Source organism: Manis pentadactyla, chromosome 18 (assembly GCF_030020395.1).
Source record: "Manis pentadactyla isolate mManPen7 chromosome 18, mManPen7.hap1, whole genome shotgun sequence".
NCBI classification, from domain to species: domain Eukaryota; kingdom Metazoa; phylum Chordata; class Mammalia; order Pholidota; family Manidae; genus Manis; species Manis pentadactyla.
Genome location: NC_080036.1, coordinates 27,062,579 through 27,085,380, shown reverse-complemented (window position 1 = coordinate 27,085,380; position 22,802 = coordinate 27,062,579). Strand labels below are relative to the sequence as shown.

Below are 22,802 nucleotides of genomic sequence, written 5' to 3'. Positions count from 1 at the left end.
CAGTTTTATAGCTGACAGAACAGGTCCCAGGCCCTGGCCAGGGCTCAGAGCTCATGATGTTACAAGCCTTTAGGAACCTGAGGGTTCTGCCCTTTGGTCTAGAAGGATGGATTTTCATATGCAAGCATCCACCCTGGTGGGGACTTTTTCAGCGATTTGTAGAAATGTCACTTTCAGAAGGGGACCTTTGTTTAGGATGTGAAGTATGTGTTAAGTATGCAAAAATATGTTGTATTTGCACAAAAAAACGGTTGGGTGTCTTTTGCCTTTCTGGTGGTGGACGCATGTGGACTGAGTTTCTTGGGGGTGATTAACATCAAAATTTTTTAAATGAAAATGTCTTATTGACCCAGAACTTCCTCTTTATCTTAAACTAAGAGACATCGACTGAGTATTTCCTTATCCTACACTGTTTATAAAGGTTTCTTCTTCAGATGGATGGATTTTAGTAAACTGGTTGAGTTTCTTTATTGGTGTATGTTAGTTTAAAATCTTTTGTTAAATTATATTATTAATTAAATTATATACATTAAATTATCAATTCAATGCATAATTAATACATAAATTATGAATTCTATGGTAATACACTGTTTAATCATATATATTAAAATTATATTTGATGTGATAGTTTTCACCATACAGTAGAATTTATCAAGTTTTCTTTAAAAACACTTCTTAGTATCAGAGATACCTCCAGTATCATAAATTGTGTGGAGCTAAGGTGATGTCACAAGGGTTTGCCAAGTACAGGACACTTTGCAAACCTAAGAATCTTATGTATAGCCTAGTCCCATTGCTGTGACGTTTACGTCAGTGAAATCTAGATAAAGACTTTGTAAGAGAAGAGCTCAATCATTTATTCAGCAAATATTTAATGAGCACTTGACCAGTGAGAGCTCTTCTCATCACAAGTGACAGAAAATCCAACCCAAACTAGCTAAAGCAAAAAGGGTACTTGGCATTGGAAACCTCAACACCGATCGCTATTGGATGTTATGAAGGCAAATAGATTCTTTTTTTTGCAGGAATGCCTGATTGGCTCAGTTTAGTTAATAAGCCCTGTCCTCGGCTCTGGGGACTGAGTCAGCTCCTCAGTCCTGGCTAGGAAGCAGGGAGGGACACTGGCCGTGGGGACAACAATCTTCCTCCTCCTGTGTGCTAGGTTCCATGCTACGGACCCAAAAATGGATGGATGGGCAAAGTCTCTTCGCATCAGGAAGTTTACTGTCCACAGGCATAATGGTTTTGCATTTTCATCCAATTCCCTTTTGTCCACATCCTTAAGTGACACAGGTTTGACACAATCAATTATTCCCCTGAAGTATGGAGTGTATTTTGAAAAGAGCCTGTTCCTCTCATCCTGAATTTCATGTACAAGCCAGTTTGGTAGGTCGAGACCTGGCGGGGTGGGAGCTGACCCTAAACAAGCCCTCCGTTTCACATGCGTTTCTGCGAGGAATGGCTCAGAAGAGGTCGGTACCTTCTGCCTTCAGATGCCCAGTAGGGCAGGTCTGATTATTTCAGGACAAACGCCCAGGAGGTGCTCATAGCCCTGTCTCAACCTTTAGGGAGGCACTGACACAAGAAAAATCATATCTTACATGTTTTGATCAATTGGTCCGAACTCATTTGACCGCTATAACTGCCCCATTTTACAGATGAGGAAATGAATGAACTGCATAGTAAATTACATTTGATTAAAAGTCAACGCCCAATTCCCTCATCCCGGTCCTCTTGCTCAACTCCCTTTGGGGACCCATTGGTCATGCACACAGAAAATCTCATGAAAAATGTTAGTAATTCTCATGTTGCTTTCTGACAAATACTGGAGGGGCAGATACTAGCGTGACCTGCAATTTTATGCTGATCACTCTGGTGTGAGCCAGCAGCAAACCAATGATCAAGTGGCTATCTGTCTTCTAAAACTTGCTTTCTTGCCTGGGAGTGTTAAGCGGGCTTGCAGAAATGCCTTGGGACTTTGGAATCATACAGGGCTGGGGTTCTAATCCCGGCCTCTGACTCAGTGTGCAATTTCTGAGTGAGTCAACCTCCTACTTGTTACTGGAGCCTTTATTTTCTCCTCTGCAAAATGCAGTGATAATAGTACCTATGTGCCAATAGGAATGATGGGATTATTGAGAGAATTGAGTGAGATGTACCCTAAGCATTTTGCCCGGGTCCTTTGGAAGTGGTAGTCTTGGTAAAGGGAAGGCAGTGATATTTTTTTCTCTGAGGCAGAAACTGCTGACGCTGGACTTGGCAAACACCACAGGAAATGGTGACCAGGAAGGAAGCTCCCTAGAGGGACCCCGGAGGAACAGGCTGCGACCAGAGTCCCTTAGTCAGTAGCAGTGATGTAGAGCATGCACCGACCTGCATCCCCAGCACCAGCCCAGTGCCTAGCACACACCTTAGAGTGGGGGATAGGGGGCGTTGGCGAGGGGGTCTCTACTTTCAGGGTCAGTGGGTATTGACTGTGTCGTGCCATCATTGAGATCCTTGCCCACAGACCAGGTCTCCCTGGGTTCAAATCCCAGCACTATCACTCACCTGCTGTAGAGCTTTAGGCATACTACTTCACCTCTCTGTGCCTCAGTTTCCTCATTAGTAAAAGGGGATAATAACAGGGTCTCTATCCTTGGGTCAGTGTGTGGGTTAATTTAGTTGACTGTGTGAGCCCTTAGAATAGGACTTGGCATCTTGTAAGTGCTGGTTGTTAGCACCAAGCTCCAGTCAGGCCCTGGAATACAGCATAGGCTGAGCCACCATGTCAGTCTCCCTGGGGATTTATTGCAGTGGAAGATGAGATTTAAAAAACAATAATGTTTGTTTCAATTGAGGTACATGCTTTGAAAGAAAGTACAGTGTTTTGATTAGGACAGGGGGTTCCTAATGAACCTTGTCTCTTCTATGTGGGAGGAGAGGTCCAGGGAATTGTGGAGAAATGTACCAATTTCCCCACAATTTTACCGGCAGGAGTAGACTTTTCTAGAAGGATGTGTAGAGCTCCCAGAAAAGGAGGGAGGGAAGGTGGAGTAGCTAGGCTCAAAAGCCTGGAAAAGGTGCCACAGGGCAGTAAGGTCTCATGCTTCTAGGTCCCCCTCCCTTAGTCAGAATCAGTGTTAAACCGTCTTGCTCTTTGCTGAAGATTCTAATTTCTGGGCAAGGGCACCAGGCAGGCCTGAATTGGTCTTGAGAGAGGGGCAGGCATCTCGATGGACATTTCCTGCCACTGAACCTAGGGGAAGGGTTGTTCTCCCAGTGGATGTGAGTCAGGCTCAAAGACAGCATCCCTTGGAAGTGACATCCAGTCAGGCCAGGCATTCTTCGATTTTTTGTGCCATAGGTACCTTAGAATATTGTTTTTAAATGCATACGACACATAGGATTACCAAGGAAACCAAAGATAATCAAATATTAGAACAAAGAGGTAATATAACATGCATTTTTTTGTTAACTCATTAAACAATGAGATCTAGCAAGTGGGGTCTAGCAAGTGAGATCTATCGGGGATAATCGGTTGAGGTACTGCTAATACCACTGGCTGGCTGCCTAATTTCATAATTGAAGGAAGTGCTAAATTTCAGTAGGAGATTAGAAGAAATAATGCAATCGTTTTTCCCACTCAAGGACTCCCTGATTTAAGCTCAGTCTCTCCCTGGCATTTTGTAAAAATGTCAACAGTACAAGGCTAAGTGGGAAAAAAAGCAACAGATTATAAAATAGTGATCTGCAGTTGATAGGATTTTTTTTGCCAAAAGAAAAAAACCCCAAACCTCGCATTTGTGTGTGGATTAAATACACCTAGGACAGTGCGTGAAGAGTATTTCATGCTTAAAGAAGGGGGCAATGAATGGAAGGATCGACCTCAGAGGAAGGATCGACCTCAGAGCTGCTGTGCTGTCTTCACAAGCCTCGTCCGGAGCCTCTCTGTGTCCCCAAGGGCGGCAGAGGGGCTGGCGAACCGCGGACGGGACTGTTGCCTTGGTATCTCCTCTCCCAGCTCCTGAAAAACACCGCCGTTTCTCATCAGTCCCCGGGGCCCTGGCGCACGCAGGGGCCGGCGGGTGGGGACCGACTCTCGGTGAGACCTGCCTGTCGCCCCGCATCAGCCTCAGATCCCCGGGCCTCTCCCCCTGGGGCAGCTCTCGCCGTCCGCGTGGGCCCCACCCCGCGGCGCGCCGACCGCAGGGCCGAGAGCAGAGCTGTGCGGAGGGCACTGGGGCAACAGGGGGCGGGCAGAGACCCGCGCCCGCGAAGCCTGGCAGGCGTCCTCCGCCGGCTCCCCAGGCTGGCCGCGCTCGGGCGAGGCCCGCTACCCGGGGGCAGGGGCAGGTTCACGGGCCGGCAGCGTCTTCGCGTGGCAGAATGGCCAGGAGGCACGAACACAGGCAGCACAGAGCTGGCGGTGGACGGGGTTTCCCTTCAGGCGCGCACCCCTGTCGTTCCCACGTACCAGTTGCTTTGAAATCGGGATCTCCGCCTGGGCGCGCTTCTCTCCCCGCTGGGCTCCAACGCGCGCGGCGGTACGAGCGGCTGGTACATTCAAGAGACGTGCGCGCCCGCCGGGGACACGTAGGCGAGTTTCTTGATTCACAGGACTCGCTGGGCGTGGTATGTGGGAGCCGCATGTTGCGCAGATCGAGGGGTTCCCAGACTTCCCGTGGGGTGGTAATTGGTGACAACGTTCCTTTGCCTTCCTAACGGAGGATGAACTAAAAACAGTATTCCAACTTTCCACGACCGCGGCAGGACTCGAACCTGCAATCTTCTGATCCGAAGTCAGACGCCTTATCCATTAGGCCACGCGGCCATCCGGCGACCAGAGGTCTTTGAACAACCTAAAAAGTAATATTGCCACCCTTCGCTTGCCTGGGACAAATCCACCCGCTTCTTGAGCAGGGGAAGTTGGACCTGGGTTCCCAGAGTACCGCAGGGAAGGCCCACCCGGAAGTTCCCTTCTCCCCCCGCGGACGGCCCGCTCCACTTGCGGCCCTCCTATTGGTCGCGCCGGGACTCTCCTGCCGCCTCTAGGGTAGCCGCGGGACGGCGCGGGGCGCAGACGGGAAGTTGCGGCTGCCAGCGAGGCGAACTGGTGAGGGTGAAGGCCACACGCCATCCCGAGGCTGCGTAGGCCGCGCGGAGGCGGCCGCCGTGTCGCCGCCCTGGGGACCTGACCCGCAGACCGGGAAGCACCGGACAGACCGAGGTTTCCGGCGGGTTCGGCTGGTGGGAGGCCGGGTCGCCGAGCGGCGGCGCGGCCCCTCCCTCTCCAGTCGGAGCGAGGCCGGAGCTGGGCGGAGGCTGGTCCCAGGGCGCACCGCGGCGCCGCCGCTGGGCACCGCGGGCGGCCGGGGCGCGGGGCCGGTCGACGCCGCCTGCAGGAGCCCTGGGCCCGCGGGGTCCCGGCCCGGGCGTGGGTGGGGGCCCCAGGGACGGCGGCCCACCCGGGTTCGAATCCGCGTGCTGGCACCTATCGGCGCCGGGCCCTGGGGCCGCGGCAAGCGAGCTAATGGCAGCCACCCTTGGGCCAGCGCTTGTCAGGGGCCGGGCCGCGCGACCTTTTCGCCCTGTGTCGCCCAAGCAGCAGTCCTGTATGACAGGTAGAACCCGTAACCTCGTTTTACAGGTAGGAAATTGGGGCTTTATAGAGATTGCCCAAGGTCAAACATCTCCTGAGCCAGAGCCGGAATTCAAACCCGCGTTGCCCTGCCATAGAATTGGCAGTCTTAACCACTGCCTTCGCCTTCCCCAAGTTCACTGATGAACCTACGTGAACCTCAGTTTCCCCAGGAAGGGTATTGCTATTTCCCAGGGTTGTCTGAAACTTAACTGAGAAAATGGACCTGAAAGCGCCTGGTCTGCTGCCTGGGACGCAGTAGGTGCTCAAGGAATGATTACTATTCCTGTAACGCTAATACATATGTAATAAATAACACTTTCTGTCATCTGTCTCCTTTAGGATTTGTGGGTGGAAGGCAGGCATGGTCAGACCCATTTCCGTGTCAGGAAAGCAGAGACAGGACGTGTCTCTCTCCACGTCTTTCAGCCAGTAAAAGCAGCCAAGCTGGAGCCCAAAGCTAGGTGTCCTGACTCCCAGCGGGGGCCCCCCTGCACCAACCATGAGCCGCTTGCTCTGGAAGAAGGTAGCCGGCGCCGCCGTCGGGCCAGGGCCAGTTCCAGCTCTGGGGCGCTGGGTCTCCAGCTCCGGCCCCGGCCCCGGCCCCAGCGACGGGCTGCCGCAGCCGCCGCAGCTGCAGGTGCCATCCTCCGAGGGCGGGCAGCTACGGCACAACCCATTGCACATCCAGATGCTCTCGAGAGGGCTCCACGAGCAAATCTTCGGGCACACCGGGGAGGAGCCCAGCGAGGCCGCGGTGCGCCGCAGCGTCGAGCACCTGCAGAAGCACGGGCTCTGGGGGCAGCTGGCCACGCCCTTGCCAGACGTGGAGCTGCGCCTGCCGCCCCTCTATGGGGGCAGCCTGGACCAGCACTTCTGCCTCCTGGCCCAGAAGCAGAGCCTGCCCTACCTGGAGGCGGCCAACTCGCTATTGCAGGCCCAGCTGCCCCCCCGGCCCCTGAGCTGGGCCTGGGCGGAGGGCTGGACCCGGTACGGCCCCGAGGGGGAGGCCGTACCCGTGGCCATCCCCGAGGAGCGGGCCCTGGTGTTCGACGTGGAGGTCTGCTTGGCAGAGGGAACTTGCCCCACATTGGCGGTGGCCATATCCCCCTCGGCCTGGTAAGTAGGGTCTGGGGTCAGGGGACTCTAGCTCACCTGGGGGGCCCAGCCTAATAATTTGGTACAGTGAACAGTTACTGAGCTCCCACTGTGTGCTGGGGAGGAGGGTGCTCCACTAGGGACCGTGGACTCGGAGTGAACTAGAATAGGTTTGACCCCAGCTTCTATGGAGCTTGCTTTATTGTGGGAGGATGCAGGCAGAACACAGGCACCCCAGCACATGTCAGGTGGTGATGGGGCTCTGTGGGGAGCTACAGTGGAGTGCTGAACTTGAGACTGATGGGGAGACCCTTCTGAGATCACCTGGTTTGGTACCGTACCCACTCCCGTGATAGCTTCTAGTCCAAGATATTCTAACAGTGTTTCTGTTGGGGGTGTTCATGGTTATTTTGGGCAAGAGAAATCTCCCTTTTTTGGAACTGCCCCAGGCAATATGAGACATACTCCCTTAAAAGCCTGACACCCTCCCCCCCAGCCCCGACCCCCTCCCTGCCAGCATCCCCCACTGATCACTCCCAGTTGAGAAACATTGCTTCCTTCCCCCAGCCTCCCATGCAGGCATTTTAGTCCCCAAAAGGTATATCCAGTCTCTCTTCTTTTTAAGTAATTTTCTAAGTGCTACCCAAGTTTCTTTTCAAACAATGATGGCAGTACTGTTTCTCCCCTTTTTTTATTCTTCATTCCAGGATTAAAATACTATTTACAACCCTAATGCTTTCAGGCATGGCCAGCAAAAAAGTTGGCAGTTTCTTTATTCCTATTGGAAGCTACATCTTTGTAAAGAAAGCTGCGAAATGTTAAATATGCAGTTGAAAATGGTGAAAACATGGCTAAATAGATAAGGTAGGCATTAATGGCTGAAAAGAGCAAAACTAGATGATTCCACATTGATTTAGTTCCAGCTGAGAATCTCAGTGCTTACAATGTAACCTGATGGTCAAAACAGAGGGAATATGTCCATCATTTGAGGAGGTGAAGTAGGCTGTGGTGGCTGAAAGAACATGAGGCAACCAGGGACAGCAAAGACTTGTTTTTTGATCTCTTGGTCATTTTGAACTATTTACCTATTTATCAAGTCCCATTTTTTCTTTTCCTCCTCCTTCCGTCCCTAACTTTCCCCTTTCCCCTTTTCCCTTCCTTCCCATCCTCCTCTCAAACTCATCCCATTCTTGCCAGTGGTTCTGGGGACATTGCTCAGTTTGCATTGTGGCAGGAGTCATAGCTGAAGCCTGGGCTCAGACTGGAGCCTCCCTCCAGGGGCCTGACTGAAACGGGGGCAGGCCAGCTGGGGCCCCCAAATCCACAGCAGTCCAATTTTTACTTGGGCACATCCCTGCCACGTGGCTGCGGAACACAGGTACCTGACCAGCCTGTGATTTCCAGTGGGAGGGGGAAGCCTGCACTAACCCACAGGCAGCTTCCCAAAGGCTGTTGGTAAGGGTTTGGTCATCAGACTAGAGGGACATTACCCAGGCTGTCAACAGCTATCCAAAATTTACAGGAAAAGTATATTATGACATTGGTTCTGAACTCATCTTAAACTTAAGAAAGGTGTTCGCATTTTGACTTTCTTTTTTATCACAAATAAATTTATAATAAGATGGCTCTCATGCACAGCTGCACACCTGGATCTTGATGGCAGTATGGCTTTTAATTGCAGCTGAAGTCCCTGTCATCACCATAGCCTCAGACATTTGACATCCTTCAGCCTTTTCTTCTGTGTTGTTTTTAAGAGCTTTGATGTGCTGAACTGAAAGGGGAGGAGGTTTCAGCTTGAGTCCCTGAGCGTATTCCCAGCATTTGGAGTGTGAGTTAGATTTTACCAGGTTTAAAACTAGGAGCCTCTTTTTGCCCCTCCCTCAAATGTTATGTTGGTTGAAACCGTTGAGGCAGGTGACACCTCCTCCCCTCCATGAGGCCGCAGGAAGCTGCTGCACAGCCATGGTGGCCACATGGTGGCCTCGTCACTCACTGGGATGTGAGTGGCTGTGACCCTTCGGCATAATCTGCAGCTCGCAGCTGGCTTTCCTCCACGGCCACTGCCCTGTGCGTAGCCCGTGGATCTGCAGCAAACTCCAGCCTTTTCCTGAACTGCGTCGGGTCCCCGGCGGGCAGCAGTCACCCCCGTCCCTCCCCCCGAGCACACGTGCACGTCTCCTCCGTTCTGGCGCTGCCCGTGGTCTCTCAGCGCGGGTGGTTGCTCCGAGAGGCACACACCGTCTACAAGGCACATGGTTTGCTCTTTGTCCTTCTCAATCTTCCAGCTGTCAGATGATTCATCCTGTACATGTGTGCAGCATTTGCCTTTTTTTTTTTTTCTTTGCCACTTTTGATTTTTTAAAAATTTCCACTTGGGTTCTTTTATAATTATCTCTCTTCCTTACTAGTACTTTGAACACTAGCTGTCTTGTGCTTCTAGACGTGAGGGGTTGATAGTGTTCATACAGTACCTCAGAGCCAAGCACAGACTTGGTGCACGCCTAAGGAACACCTCGATGGCCCAGCTAAATGCCTGTGTGGGACACCCAGCGCTGTGGCACTTTGCTCCATTTTTACCTGTGGAAGTTGAAAAGTAAAGCAGCTTTTGTAACTGCCCCTGAAACATCGCTCCCACCACCCTGCTTGACCCCTAGTTCAGCATTAGGAGCACCCCTTGGTCTTGTGTCCCCAGCCGCTAGCGTCAGAACCTGGCATGTGATGGTGGGTGCACAGCAGGCGGCAGTGCCTCTGCTGAACCTACCCGCCGCCGCCTCCCTCCCGCAGGTATTCCTGGTGCAGCCGGCGGCTGGTGGAAGAGCGTTACTCTTGGACCAGCCAGCTGTCGCCGGCTGACCTCATCCCTCTAGAGGTCCCCGCCAGCGCTGGCGACCCCACCCAGCGGGATTGGCAGGAACAGTTAGTGGTGGGGCACAACGTTTGCTTTGACCGCGCCCATATCAGGGAACAGTATCTGATCCAGGTAAGACTCCTGGGGCCAGCTGCAGGTTCTGCTGTGGGGCGGCCTACGAGCCATGATCTCTGGCTTGACAAGGCATGGCTTTTCCTGGCCAGTGTCTCCACTGCCTTGGTGGCAGCCGCTGGGCCTTCTGTTGACCAGCCCTGCCTCTGGTGCTCAGCTGTTCTGTTCCCAGGACCTGCTTGGTATAGGACCCGAGTGTTCACAGAGGACTAAGCCCTTTTCTCTGTGGGGCATTTGGAGCTCAGCGGGGGTCTTTGGAGGCTCTAGCCACACAGCCTGGGCTCACATCCTGCCTCAGCCACTGGGGAACAGGATGAGCTCCCTAACATCCCCGAGCCTCAGTTTCTTTATCTGTAAAGGTAGTGGAAGCTACCTCAGGATTGTTGGGAAGGTTTGAACAGTGCCCATGTCAGACACTCAGAGGCATGTCTGGTGTGTGGTCGTGGCATTCTTGATTTCGCTGAAGGTGCTTTTCACTGTGTCCTCACGATGAGCCCCAGGAGAGAGCAGGGCCAGTGGGAGCGGCCTTGGCCTGGAGCCAGCCTGTAGTGGGGGATGCCGAGGCTCTGACAGCCTTGCTGACTTGCCTGGGGCCACAGAGCTTGTGAGTGGCAGGGCTGGGGATGGGGGCTGAGCCTGGGGGCTCCGAAGGCCTTGTTCGGCCATTTCGTTCCCAATGTCCTCTCAGAGCTGTTGCTGGGAGAACTTGGGTGTTGGGATTGAGCCAGGCCTGCACCTCCAAGGATGGCCGGGATTCGGGTGGGCAGGCCCCTCACAGATGGTGGGACACATGTGAGCAAGCATGAGGATTTTCTGTCTTCAGTGTTGGAAGGCCGTGTGATGGGAGGAGAGGCTGAGCTGGGGCTGGTGGGTTGGCACCAGTGAAGTGGTTGGTAGGCTGGCCCCTCAAAGCGGCCTCTGTCCTCCTGCCCTTCCCCCCAGGGCTCCCGCATGCGCTTCTTGGATACTCTGAGCATGCACATGGCCATCTCGGGGCTCAGCAGCTTCCAGCGCAGTCTGTGGGTGGCAGCCAAGCAGAGCAAGGGCAAGGCCCGGCACCCCACACAGCGAGCCCAGAAGTCCCGGAGCAAAGCCAGCGGCCCAGTGGTGAGAGCCCTCTGCGGGGGGCACTGCCTGTCTGACCTGAGGCCACGCTGATCTTCTATGCCCCTTGCTCTGACCCCCCAGATCTCATCCTGGGACTGGCTGGACATCAGCAGTGTCAATAATCTGGCCGACGTGCACAGCCTGTACGTGGGGGGCCCTCCCTTGCGGAAGGAGCCACGAGAACTGTTCCTTAAGGGTAGCATGAAGGACATCCGGGGGAACTTCCAGGTACAGTGCTGGCGGGGGGCTCTGTGGAAAGGGGCTGCGGCAGATCCCTTAACTGGCCCTGGGGAGTAGAGCTGCCAGACCTTACCCTGAGACCCGGCGGTGGGAGTGGGCTGGCTGCCCACCCAGCGTCTTCCTGTCACCTGTGCCAGGACCTGATGCAGTACTGTGCCCAGGACGTGTGGGCCACCTATGAGGTTTTCCAGCAGCAGCTACCGCTCTTCATGGAGAGGTGAGGGCGGCCTCTGGGGGCCAGTGGGTAGCCAGGACTTGGGCCCACTATAGTAAGTGATGCTGGGTCTTCCTCAGGCGAGGGTCTGAGCCTTTCTGGGCTGAAAGAATGGAGCCATTCCATCCCGTGGTGGCCACCTGGATCCTGTACTCTGGGTTTCTGGAGGGGAGGGCCACGTGCTGTGCTTGAGTTTCTTGTGCAGGGTCCTGGGGTCATTTAAGCATCCTTTCTGTACCTGGATCCTGAGCCAAGGGCCTCCCGTCCGTCTCAGTTTTGTTTGCTAGTGAGTCAGTCTTCCGGAGTGGTCCGAGTCCTAAATGTCAGCTAGACCTGGTTCGGATCTTGACTGTCTTAACCAGCTCATTTGGCCTTGGGCAGGGTGCTTGGATTCTTTGAGCTTCAGTGTTCTCATCTGTGAAACATACAGGGATATACTTGACTGCCCAGTCATGAGGTTTGTACGTGATCGTTTGTACGTGTATCTTATCTGCACAGTGCCTGGCACTGAACCGTTACTGCAGACATGGCAGCCATTTTCACTTTGTGATCTGTAATTCCCACATTTCCCCTGGGGATGGGATATTTCCATTTTATAGATACAGGAACTGAAGCTCAAAGAGGAGAAGTGACTTCTGCACGGTCTCATGACTAGGAAGTGGTAGAGCTAGGGTCTGACTTTCGATCTGTGCCACGTGGGTTGGGTTGAGGCCTGCCAAACCAACTCAAGAGTGAGCCGAAGTCCTGCCTCCTCGGGTCATTTATGGCACCCCTGGTGTTTGCTCCCAAGGTGTCCTCACCCGGTGACTCTGGCTGGCATGCTGGAGATGGGTGTCTCATACCTGCCTGTCAACCAGAACTGGGAGCGTTACGTGGCGGAGGCACAGAGCACCTACGAGGAGCTCCAGCGGGAGATGAAGAAGTCGCTGATGGATCTGGCCAATGATGCCTGCCAGCTGCTCTCAGGAGAGAGGTAGCCAGGCCTTGGGTGGGCAGGCGGGAAGCCTGGCCTTTGGCTTGGCCTTAGCTCTGCTCTGGTGGGCTGGCCCTGCAGGTACAAAGAAGACCCCTGGCTCTGGGACCTGGAGTGGGACCTGCAAGAGTTTAAGCAGAAGAAGGCAAAGAAGGTGAAGAGGAAGGAGCCAGCCTCAGCCAGCAAATTGCCCATCCTGGGGGCTGGGGCCGCTGGGGACCTCGAGGATCAGGAAGGTGGGGAGCATGGGTGGGAGGTGGGGCAGGGATGGGCCCTGGGAAGGAGTTGCCCCAGCCCTCTAGACGGCTGGGCAGTCTTTCTGGGACCTTCCCCTGGTCCTGATGTCCTCCCCTGCCCTGCACAGACCCTGGCCCCCCCAGTGAGGAGGAAGAGTTTCAGCAAGATGCCCAGGCCCACATCTGCTTGGAGCAGCTGAAGGGGACCACAGAGTTCCTGCCCAAGCGGTCTCAGCACCTTCCTGGACACCCCGGGTGAGCCGAGCCCTGTCCACCCTTCCCCCCACCACAGACTCCCTTATTCTGGGCCCCAGCATGGGATGGGGTGCATGTGGTCCCTGACTGACCTGCCTATTGTACTGCTGGCTTCCGGTCATGCTGTCACTTGTTTCCTCAGACCCCTGGCTCACTGGACTCTTTCAGTACTAGTGTGCTGAGCACCTGCTGTGTGTGGGGCCCTGGCAGCCACTGGGGCTACAGGTGGGAGCACAGTTCCATCTTCCCAGTAGCTCTGCCCTGGGAAGAGCCAGGCGTGCAGACCAGCTAGTGCAGCCAGTGTTTACATCCGTGATGAAACAGAAGAGTGGGCACTCTTGAGATAATGCCTCATCTGCTTGGGGCAGTTGAGAGGCGTCCTTGAGGATGCGACCCTTCGTTCGAGCCTCATAGCTGGTAGAAGGAACTGCAGGGTGCTGACGTTGCACCTGCGTGGCCCTGAGAGCGAGGCCACCTTGATTCTTACATACTGTGCCCTGGTGCTGGCTTGCCTCACCCTCCTGTTAGCGGATGACTGGCATGTGGGAGAGCGCTCTGAAGGCCCTGGTGTCTTTCCAGAGCAGTGGGGGGCAGGATGGGGGCAGATCTGTTTACTCCTCTGGCTGGGAATACCCTGCAGGAACTGGGGCTTGGGAAGCCACCAGAGCCTGTGTCCTGCCTTCTGACTAGTCCAGGGAGGCAGAGCTATTTTGGGGGTCTCCACAGGGGTCCTGGCTCATCCTAGAGGGGAGGGCACGGTGACTTTTGGCTGAGGTCACCAGGAAAGCCTTGAGGCCTTGAAGGGTGGGTGGGGGCCTTGAAGGGTGGGTGGGGCCAGGCGGGCCCATCATGGGAGAGGGAACCTTCCTTACAGTCACTTGCTGTCCTGCCACCACCACTGTGACGCTGCTCTCTTCTGGTGGGGCATAGGTGGTACCGGAAGCTCTGTCCTCGGCTAGATGACCCCGCGTGGACCCCCGGCCCCAGCCTCCTCAGCCTGCAGATGCGGGTCACACCCAAACTCATGGCTCTGACCTGGGATGGCTTCCCTCTGCACTTCTCCGAGAGGCACGGCTGGGGATACCTGGTACCCGGGCGGCGGGATAACCTGGCCAAAGTGCCAGCAGGCGCTGCCCTCGCACCGGCTGGGGTGGCCTGTCCCTATAGGTAAGCCTCGGGCCTGGGGGAGGAAGGGGCTGAAGTCTACGGACCCCTTCCCCTTGCTGGAGAAACCAGGCCCTGCTCAGGCGGGTGGGAAGAGCTTGGGTCTGAGAGTCGGGGTTTGAGCTCTTTGTTCTATGGCTGCCCTTCTCTGGCTCAGAGCCCTGCAGGGTGTTGAGGGGGGTGTTGGGGGGTAGTGCTCGGGCGGGAGGGTGGAGGCCCTGCTCTTTGGCCCGCAGCGTAGCTGCTGCACAGGAACATGCGGAGGGAGGGCCGTCAGCAGTGGGGATCTTCTGAGTGTGACTTAGCACTAATTGTATTCTGTGCCAGGAAACCTTGTGCAGGGCTTTCCTCACTGGATTCTAAGCAGGCCCACGAGATAGGCCGGTGATCCCCATTACAGAGCTGACAGAACAAGGCCCAGTTGGCTTGAGATTCCAAATCCTGAGCTTTTGACAGGCAGGTGTTGGGGAGAAGCCATGGCACTTGAGTTGGCCCAGAACTGAGAGTCGTGGCTCTGCAGGGCAGCTGGTCTCGCAGGGGCCTTCGGCTGGGGTCAGCCTGCTCCTTTGGGTGAAGGGTCGTGAGTGGCTGGGAGCTCACGTCCACTGCTCTGCCCCCAGTGCTCTTCTTGGGATGGCAGCAGCTCTGTGGTAGAGGAGGAGCTTAGATTGGAGTCAGACCAGGCCTTGAGCCCTAGCCTGCCACCCATGTGCTGTGTCGCTCTCAGTGTGTCACTCCCTGTCTAAAAATCAGGAAAGCGCTGTCCACCTCTGTCTCAGAGCCAGTTCTGAGGACTGAACAGAGGGGACTGGGCAGGCACCCAGTAATCGGGCTGCCTCTGCTGTTCTCTGCCCAGAGCCATCGAGTCCCTGTACAGGAAGCACTGTCTTGAACAGGGGAAGCAGCAGCCCGAGCCCCAGCAGGCAGGCCTGGTGGAGGAGTTCCTGTTGACGGACAGCAGCGCCATGTGGCAGACGGTGAGGACAGGCTCTGAACGTGAGCTTGGGGGGCGGTCTCTGTTCCCTCCCGGGGATGGACAGCCTTTGGGGGCGGGCATGGATGTGATGGCTCGTCCACCTCAGGCTGGCCTGGGCTGTCTGTTGAGGCAGGGGAGAGGGCTGGTGGGACTGGGCCGACCAAGCCATGCTTCACTCCCTTGCACCTGGGCCCATGCAGGTGGAAGAACTGGGCTGCTTAGAAGTGGAGACTGAGGCCAGGATGGAGAACTGGGAAGCATCAGTTCCAGGTCAACCCCCAGCTTTGGTGAGCGGGGTGCCTGCTAAGGTTCTCAGGGCGGGTGCTGGGTGGTAGGACCCTCCTCCTGTGCCCAAGTAGTTGTTCCCCACCATAGAGTTGCTGAAGTCTTGGGCAGGTTGGGAAATGCCGTCCGGCCCTTGGGTGGCTCCAGTTGTTGGAGACCAGAGAGGAAGCCTGAGACCCTGTGGCCATCCTGTCATTTTCCACACTTACCTGCGCACCATTTCAGGCCCTTTTCCCACCCCGACCCCATGGCCCTCGCTGAATGCAGGTGCTGGCGCAGGGCCTTACCTAGGTGTGTGGCCCCCACAGACCGCTGCTGGTGGCCCCAAAGCCAGCCAACCAGCCTATCACCATGGCAACGGACCTTACAATGATGTGGATGTCCCCGGCTGCTGGTTCTTCAAGCTGCCTCACAAGGTGTGTGCCCTGTCCCTGTCCCTCCCCGTTCCTCGGGGCCCCCACTGTGCTGCAGGGCCTCCAGAGTGACCCCGGCCAGGAGACCGCCCTTCTCATGGGAATGACGTTAGTAATGGGGCAGAGTGTGACGCCAGGCAAATATCCACATCTCTCTGAGCCTTTGTTTTCCTTCTGGAAATTGGGTGGTGGGGTTGTGGTGGTGGATTAAATGACATGGCACACGTCTGTCAAGTGTCTGGCACCACGTGTGTTCCATGACTCTGTTGACTGATGGCTGTTACAGTAGGTCCCCCCTTATCCGCCGCTTTGCTCTCCGTGCTCTCGGTTACCTGCAGCCCGGAAGCAGATGATCCGACTTACCATCAGAAGGTCGGCAGTGGTAGCTCCGTCGTGATGCCCACGTCACTCCCCTCATTCCGTTTCATCACACAGGTGTTCTGTCATCTCATGTCATCGCAAGAAGGGCATGTGCAGTACGATAAGCTGTTTAGGGACAGACACAGACCACATGCACATAATTTTTATTGCAGTATATTATTATAATTGTTCTACTTTATTATTAGTTGGCAGTCTCTTACTGTGGTTTATAGAGTATCACAGGTATGTATGTATAGGGAAAACAGTATACAGAGGGCTCACTGCTGTCCCTGGTTTCAGGCGTCCACTTAGGGGGTCGTGGAACATATCCTAACAGATAAGGTGGTTGCTGCATTGCGAGGGAAGCCACGTGCCTGTGCGTGTGTGGGGTGTGTTACAGTCAAGGATGTATCCCGACGGCTCTGCTCGAGGTGTTGGGCAGAGCCCGGGTACACAGGGTGTCAGTTCCCCAGCCAGGGGTCTGCCACCTGCTTCCAGACCCTGCTTCCTTTGCCCTCCTCAGGATGGTGGTGGTTGCAATGTGGGCAGCCCCTTTGCCAAGGACTTCTTGCCCAAGATGGAGGACGGCACTCTGCAGGCTGGCCCAGGAGGTGCCAGTGGGCCCCGTGCCTTGGAAATCAACAAAATGATTTCTTTCTGGAGGAATGCCCATAAGCGTATCAGGTGGGTCACCGTGGGAGAACAGAGACATGCGTGGCTGTGACCCTGGCCAGGCTGCTGACACCGTGGGATTCCCTCCCCACCTCCCACCCGGGTACCTTGTCTCACCTGTGCTGCAATGGAGGGAGAGCCCGGCTGTGGGCTAGAGGCCTGGCTACTTGTGGTCCATGTGACCTCAGGCAAATCTCTCACTCTCCAGCTCATCTTCTGTTTATGTGAGAAGGTGGTGCTTTTCTGGACCTTGATGGCCCCTCCCAGCTCCAAAAGAGCCCCTTGGTATAAGCCGCTGGAGCCATGGGATATGGCTGAGGACCGTGGAGGGCTGGTGGCCTGTAAGCTGTTGGGGGATGGGAGCTGGGACCCGTCTGCTGGGAGTGGCAAATGGGTTCATCTTGGAGGCTGCTTCCAACGGGGTTGTGGCCGCCAGCAGCACGAGCTTCTGAGGAGAGTGCCGCGGTGGGCTGGCCGGGTCTGCCGCAAGCAGGGGGAGGCCGTGGCGGCCGGGCTGGTGCTGGACGCCTCACAGATAACTCGGGATAAAGGCAGAAGCTGCCTCCAGAGCCTGGCCAGTTCCCAGGTGGCTTACTCCTGGAGGAGATCGCTGGGCCCCAGGCCTAGGCTGTGCCAGAGCTCACGCTGAGTCAAGTCAGTGGGTTGAGGGTTGAGGATGGGCAAGGAGGGGGCACAGCAGCTCCTGAAGGGCAATGAGGGCCGTGGTGGGAAGGAGGTGGCCTCTGCTCCCCTTGGCTGCACTAAGCCTCGCCCTCTCTGTCCCACAGCTCCCAGATGGTGGTGTGGCTGCCCCGAGCAGCTCTGCCCCGTGCTGTGACCAGGTATGGCCTGCCAAGTGGTTGTGGGGGACAGTGGCCCTGAGTGGTGGGACCTCGACCAGCGCAAGTTGCTGAGACACATGTTCTCTCCCACCCCCGACCCCCAGGCACCCAGACTACGAAGAGGAAGGCCGCTATGGGGCCATCTTGCCCCAGGTGGTGACTGCCGGCACCATCACTCGCCGGGCTGTGGAGCCCACGTGGCTCACTGCCAGCAACGCCCGGGTATGTGTCCCTGTGCCACTGCTCCTGCTCTTCCGTTCCTGGGACTCTGGAAACGGGTCGCAGAGGGCCTTTAGTGAGGAGCATGAAAAGGGACCTAAGATCCAGGTCAGGCAGGACTCGGTCCAAATGTGGCCTCACAGCTCATCCCTTCCGTCAGCAAGTATGTTCTGGGCACCTGGCTCCTGGCCAGACATCGACAAGGCGTGATGGCACAGCCCTTGGGTTCCGGTGGGGCCCAGCGTGAGGCCGGCAGAGTATGATCCTGTCACCCCATCGCTTGTAGGTGGCCCTCCCGGAGCTGTGGGGTTTGGGGCAGTGCTGTCGGCATTCCCTGAAACTGTGGCCACGGGAAAGGCCCCAGCATTCTGTCAAGTCCAGGAAGAGCGGGGAGAGTCTCCTGGGGTGTGTAGAGAGGGCCTGACCTCACTGTCCCTGCAGCCTGACCGAGTAGGCAGTGAGTTGAAGGCCATGGTGCAGGCCCCGCCCGGCTACGTGCTCGTGGGCGCGGACGTGGACTCACAGGAGCTGTGGATCGCAGCTGTGCTCGGAGATGCCCACTTTGCCGGCATGCACGGTGAGCAGGAGCCAGGGCTGGGGCGACGTGGGGGCACCCAGGCTGCTGGCGGGTTCCTGAGCCCCCTCCCCCACCCCTGCCTTACGCCACAGGCTGCACAGCCTTTGGGTGGATGACACTGCAGGGCAGGAAGAGCAGGGGCACCGACCTGCACAGTAGAACGGCCGCCACAGTGGGCATCAGTCGGGAGCACGCCAAGGTCTTCAACTATGGCCGCATCTATGGGGCCGGGCAGCCCTTTGCTGAGCGCCTGCTGATGCAGTTCAACCATCGGCTCACAAGGCAGGAGGCAGCCGAGAAGGCCCAGCAGATGTATGCCGTCACCAAGGGCCTCCGCCGGTGAGGGTCCCCCCACCCGCGTTACCCGCAGGGCCGCAGGCCTGCTTCGCTGCCTGTTCCTGCCCCCATCTTCCGCCTCTTCCGTTTCTCCAGCCCTCTTGCTCCAGGGTGGTACGTCCTTGGCTTGTGGCCTGCGCTTGTGTAAAGCCTTGACCAGTTTGACTTGTAGGGTTAAAGCTGTTCGGTTATGTGCTGTCAGGTGGCTGCGGGTCAGCAGCTGGGATGGTGCACAGTAACCACCAGCATGGGGGCTGCAAACGCATATGCCTGCAGGGATGAGCGCAAGTGAGGCACGTGTGTGAGAGGAGGTGCTGATGGGTGGGCGCCCTGGGAACTGGACGCTTTAGACTGACTCAGAGGATAAGGGCACAGTCTTACTGACTCTCCAGCTAGTTTCCTCTCTGCTGCTGTGCGCTCAGTGCCTCGGCAGGCTCCCAGGGGGGTGTCAGGAACTCCCTTAGGTGCGGTGTGCCGTGTCCGTAGCTGACCTCCTCAGGAGAGAGATAAACAAGGGCTGATAGAGTGGTGACTGCCTGTGCAGCAGGGGAGCCGAGTCCTGTCCAGAGTCGGGGGGAGGGCAGGGTGCTGGCGAGGGCACTGGGCCTTAGCAGGGAGACTTTGAAGGCCTCTCAGAGGAGTGTGGACCGAGGGCACCTCCAAGCAAGTGAATGACACGGCTGTGGAGCCTTTGGGGTACCAGCTTGGTGATGTCTGAGGTCACACTGAAGCTGGGAGCCCGGGGTGGCAGAGGCTGAAAAGGGTCAGCCAGGTGTGGCTGTTGTCACCCTCTCCCCTTCGAGAAGCACCTCATCGTTCTCCCCCAAACCTGCAGTGACAGCCCTTGCTGCGGCCTGAACTAGGACCCGCTGCCTGTTGGTCATTGGGCTCAGCGTCCAAGGCATGGGGACAGTGGTAACGGGCAGGCTCCCGCGTTGGAGCAAAGCCTGTGTTCCTCTCTGTGTGCCACCTCCTGGCTGGGACCCCATTAAGTCACAGCCTCTCCGAGCCTGTTCCTGGAGATGCAGTGAGGTGGTGTGTGAGCACTTCCAGCTCTGGGCTTGGCCCATGGAGACACTCCCACGGGAATGATGTCGGTGACACCCCACTAGGTATCGGCTCTCGGATGAGGGTGAGTGGCTGGTGAGAGAGTTGGACCTCCCTGTGCACAGAGCCGAGGATGGCTGGGTTTCCCTGCAGGATCTCCGCAAGATCCAGAGAGAAGCCTCAAGGAAGTGAGAACCTTCTGGGTGTTAGGGATGGAGGGAGGGTCTGGGCCAGCCCCTGCAGTGCTGGGATGCTTTGTTTTTAGCCCTGAGAAGCTGGACAAAGCTCGCCCTCTTCTTTTTCCTGGCCCCCCAGGTCGCACTGGAAGAAGTGGGAGGTGGTCGCTGAAAGAGCGTGGAGCGGGGGCACAGAGTCAGGGATGTTCAACAAGCTGGAGAGCATCGCCACGGCGGACGCCCCGTGTACGCCGGTGCTGGGGTGCCGCATCAGCCGAGCCCTGGAGCCCTCAGCTGTCCGGGGAGAGGTAGCTTCCTAGACAGGGAAGAGAGGGGTCACGGGGAGGGCGGGCTCCCAGAGCACCTCCTACCTGAGTGAGCTGCTGTGGGGCAGAGTCCCTCACCTGTGCCCACCTTCCTCATCAGTTCATGACCAGCCGCGTGAACTGGGTGGTCCAGAGCTCTGCTGTGGACTACCTACACCTCATGCTTGTGGCCATGAGGTGGCTGTTTGAGGAGTTCGCCATTGAAGGGCGCTTCTGCATCAGCATCCACGATGAGGTCCGCTACCTGGTGCGGGAGGAGGACCGCTACCGTGCCGCCCTGGCCCTGCAGATCACCAACCTCCTAACCAGGTACGTGGGGCTGGGCCTCACGCTCAGTGCGGGGCTTTGCTTCAGGCTGAGCGTGATGTGTGAGTTCTCATCTTCCCAGGAATGTTTCAGCTCTTATCCACTTCAAACAAACTCAAAGTCTTACAAAGACTGGCCTCAACTTCTTAAAAAGATTTCTTAGGTTTGAAGTGTCACACAGCAGGACCAGACCCCTAAGGTAGTCAGGAAGCGGCGGTCAGGAGAGTGTCCAAAGAGCAGCTCACGGGGTGTGCTCCCCTAGGAACTCACCTTTCTGTTCTGAAGATCAAATGACAAGGCTTTCCTCAATTCAGAGGGAATTGAGATGTTTATCTTTCATTTGTAGATGTTAATGGGGAAACTCAAATGTGAATTAAAAAATTTTATATATTCAGTTGTATTTTCATATACTAAAAGTCCTAGTTTATATGGTTAAATTAAATGACATTACAGGTCCATGTTGCTGTTACTCAGAACCTGGGCAAATTATTTATTCTCCTCAACACTTGTCTCCACTGCCCTCTTCACTCACCATCTCCCTGGGCTTATACTGACACTTAACCAGAGCTAACACTGTTCTCAGTTATTCAAACTTTTGGCCCAATAATTGAAAGAAACTTTACGTCAATAGAAGAACAGGTGTGTTTTGAGTCCCTAATTGCCATTTCCTGACACCAGTGGGATGTGGCAGCTGCTGGCCTGTCAGCTTTCTTGAATGCAGAGCTGGTCTGGGGAGGCCCGCTCCAGGGGACACAGTGGTTTCCCTGCAGTGCTGGGGCCTTTGTTCACGGGGGAGGGGAGGGGGGCCGCGCCACTGAGCGCGACCAGGTCTCTTTCAGGTGCATGTTCGCCTACAAGCTGGGCCTGCGTGACTTGCCCCAGTCGGTCGCCTTTTTCAGTGCAGTCGATATTGACCAGTGCCTCAGGAAGGAAGTGACCATGGATTGTAAAACCCCTTCCAACCCAACAGGGATGGAAAGAAGATACGGGATTCCCCAGGGTGAGCACAACACATTTGTCCTCATTATGCATGGAATGCAAGGTGACTAGAAAGTGGGCTTAGAGGCAGGCAGCTCGGGGCACCAGAAAATGGGAAACCTGTCCTAACTCATGCTGTGTACTAGCCCGTTTCACCTGGTGGGATGCTCAGATCACAAAGGGAGGGGTCTCTAGAAAGCTGTCCACAGCAAATGAAGGGAGAAACCAGAGCCTCAGATATTCCACCTCTCCCTTTCCTTCTTCAACCACATCAGGAATGTTTAAAGAGGATTTAATGTATAAAGTCAAAGTGCATTCTTAAGTGAATAAAAATTGTGCTTTGAATGCCAAAACAAGTAATGAGAAAGCTTACTGTCTATATACAATGTATCTAAGACAACTTATACAAAAAGAAAACAGACCCCCAAAATATAACATTACTGTTCCTGGCAATTATTCTCAACCCTTCCATACTCCTTTTCTCACTTCTGAGCTCTGAGTTAACAATTCTTGAAGAAGCATCCTAACCAATCTGCACTATCTTTCAGGTGAAGCGCTGGATATTTACCAGATAATTGAACTCACCAAAGGCTCCCTGGAAAAACGAAGCCAGCCTGGACCATAGCTCTACCTGGTGGCTCCGTATTTGCTCCTGTGGAGCTTCACTGGGGCAGTACAGGCTCCCAAACTCAGGCATTCAGCTGTGCTTTTTGCAAAAGGGCTTGCCCTGGGCCAGCCGTATTTAAGTAGCAGGTGCCAAGAACAATTGCCTCTAACTGAAGGTGCAGTTGAACAGATTCAGAACCAAGATGCCACCATGGGTGCAGGCGGTGGAACAAGGATGCATTGTTGCTTACTGGGTAGAAAGCAGAAGCCCCAAAGTCCACATTAACTCAGGCATTTCGTTTCTTCTTTCCTTTTCTTCCTGGCTGGCTCCTTGTTCTGTGCCCCGGGGGGCGACGCAGTGCCCTAGAGGGAAGACAATGCTGTTATGTGTGATAAACCTGTTGGAAGCAGTGGAAATAAAAACCCGAACCCTCTATCTTCCCATTGCAGCCTCTGCTAGTTACGCTTTTGGCCCTCTGCCACGTTAGGAGGTGCTCGTGTTGCAGAGGGGGAGACGTCTCCCCCAAAGGAGGAGAGGCAGGACTTTGGTTCTTTCCTAGGAGACGCATCAGTGCTGCAGTGCCAAGTAGGCACAGGGACTGGGTGGCATGGGTGTGTAATGGCCAGGAATGTGATCGTCTGAAGGATGTAGGTTTTAAGTTTTTGAGAAGCCAGAAATCCAGACGTTTTATGTAAACTTCAATTTTAAAATGGGAATGAGCCACTGATTTTGCCTAAAATCAAAATTCTAGGTGCTAGAGGGTAAAGACACTGGGTTCTGCCCCTCAGGTGCTGC

At 55.5% G+C, this 22,802-nt stretch overlaps 2 protein-coding genes, 1 long non-coding RNA gene and 1 other non-coding gene across 7 annotated transcripts in view; 1 reads left to right on the top strand and 3 right to left on the bottom strand.

The window, feature by feature from the left end:
- Positions 1–3,429: 3,429 nt before the first annotated feature.
- On the bottom strand, positions 3,430–4,953 carry LOC130681500 (uncharacterized). The gene is made up of 2 exons (XR_008994696.1): positions 4,457–4,953; positions 3,430–4,006 (listed from the first exon to the last, which is right to left on the bottom strand). It is a non-coding gene; the product is annotated as an uncharacterized LOC130681500 (long non-coding RNA).
- On the bottom strand, positions 4,741–4,813 carry TRNAR-UCG (transfer RNA arginine (anticodon UCG)). Its single transcript has one exon. It is a non-coding gene; the product is annotated as a tRNA-Arg (tRNA).
- Positions 4,954–5,074: 121 nt separating the features above from the next.
- On the top strand, positions 5,075–22,442 carry POLG (DNA polymerase gamma, catalytic subunit). Of its 3 annotated transcripts, none has more exons than XR_008994694.1 (23): positions 5,077–5,209; positions 5,963–6,739; positions 9,503–9,698; positions 10,641–10,805; positions 10,887–11,033; positions 11,183–11,262; positions 12,050–12,232; positions 12,314–12,468; positions 12,597–12,723; positions 13,654–13,890; positions 14,744–14,864; positions 15,064–15,150; positions 15,457–15,564; positions 16,445–16,605; positions 17,382–17,435; positions 17,540–17,657; positions 18,096–18,231; positions 18,324–18,570; positions 19,680–19,802; positions 19,930–20,098; positions 20,217–20,425; positions 21,251–21,422; positions 21,949–22,442. XR_008994694.1 is itself a non-coding variant. In XM_036932032.2 (23 exons), exons 2-23 carry the CDS (start codon positions 6,123–6,125, stop codon positions 22,023–22,025), a joined length of 3,678 nt encoding a protein of 1,225 aa, XP_036787927.2. In that variant the 5' UTR covers positions 5,077–5,209; positions 5,963–6,122; the 3' UTR covers positions 22,026–22,442. The 3 variants fall into 3 exon arrangements, 1 of the variants encoding a protein (XP_036787927.2); XM_036932032.2 differs by having other exon boundaries at positions 21,262–21,422; XR_008994695.1 differs by lacking the exons at positions 19,930–20,098; positions 20,217–20,425; positions 21,251–21,422; positions 21,949–22,442 and adding an exon at positions 18,770–18,860 and having other exon boundaries at positions 5,075–5,209.
- The window catches only part of FANCI (FA complementation group I), a 56,749-nt gene continuing 55,622 nt past the window's right edge, over positions 21,676–22,802 (bottom strand). For both annotated transcript variants that reach the window (XM_057494820.1, XM_036932027.2), the window contains one exon: positions 21,676–22,369. In XM_057494820.1, the coding sequence (XP_057350803.1) occupies positions 22,289–22,369 (81 nt within the window). In that variant the 3' untranslated portion in view covers positions 21,676–22,288. The remainder of the gene's footprint in view (positions 22,370–22,802) is intronic.

Coding starts and splice junctions, on each gene's coding strand:
- POLG (XM_036932032.2), top strand. CDS start 6,123: ATGAGCCGCTTGCTCTGGAAGAAGGTAGCCGGCGCCGCCGTCGGGCCA. Junction 11,034..11,182: donor ACATCCGGGGGAACTTCCAG/GTACAGTGCTGG, acceptor CACCTGTGCCAG/GACCTGATGCAGTACTGTGC. Junction 18,232..18,323: donor CCACTTTGCCGGCATGCACG/GTGAGCAGGAGC, acceptor CTTACGCCACAG/GCTGCACAGCCTTTGGGTGG.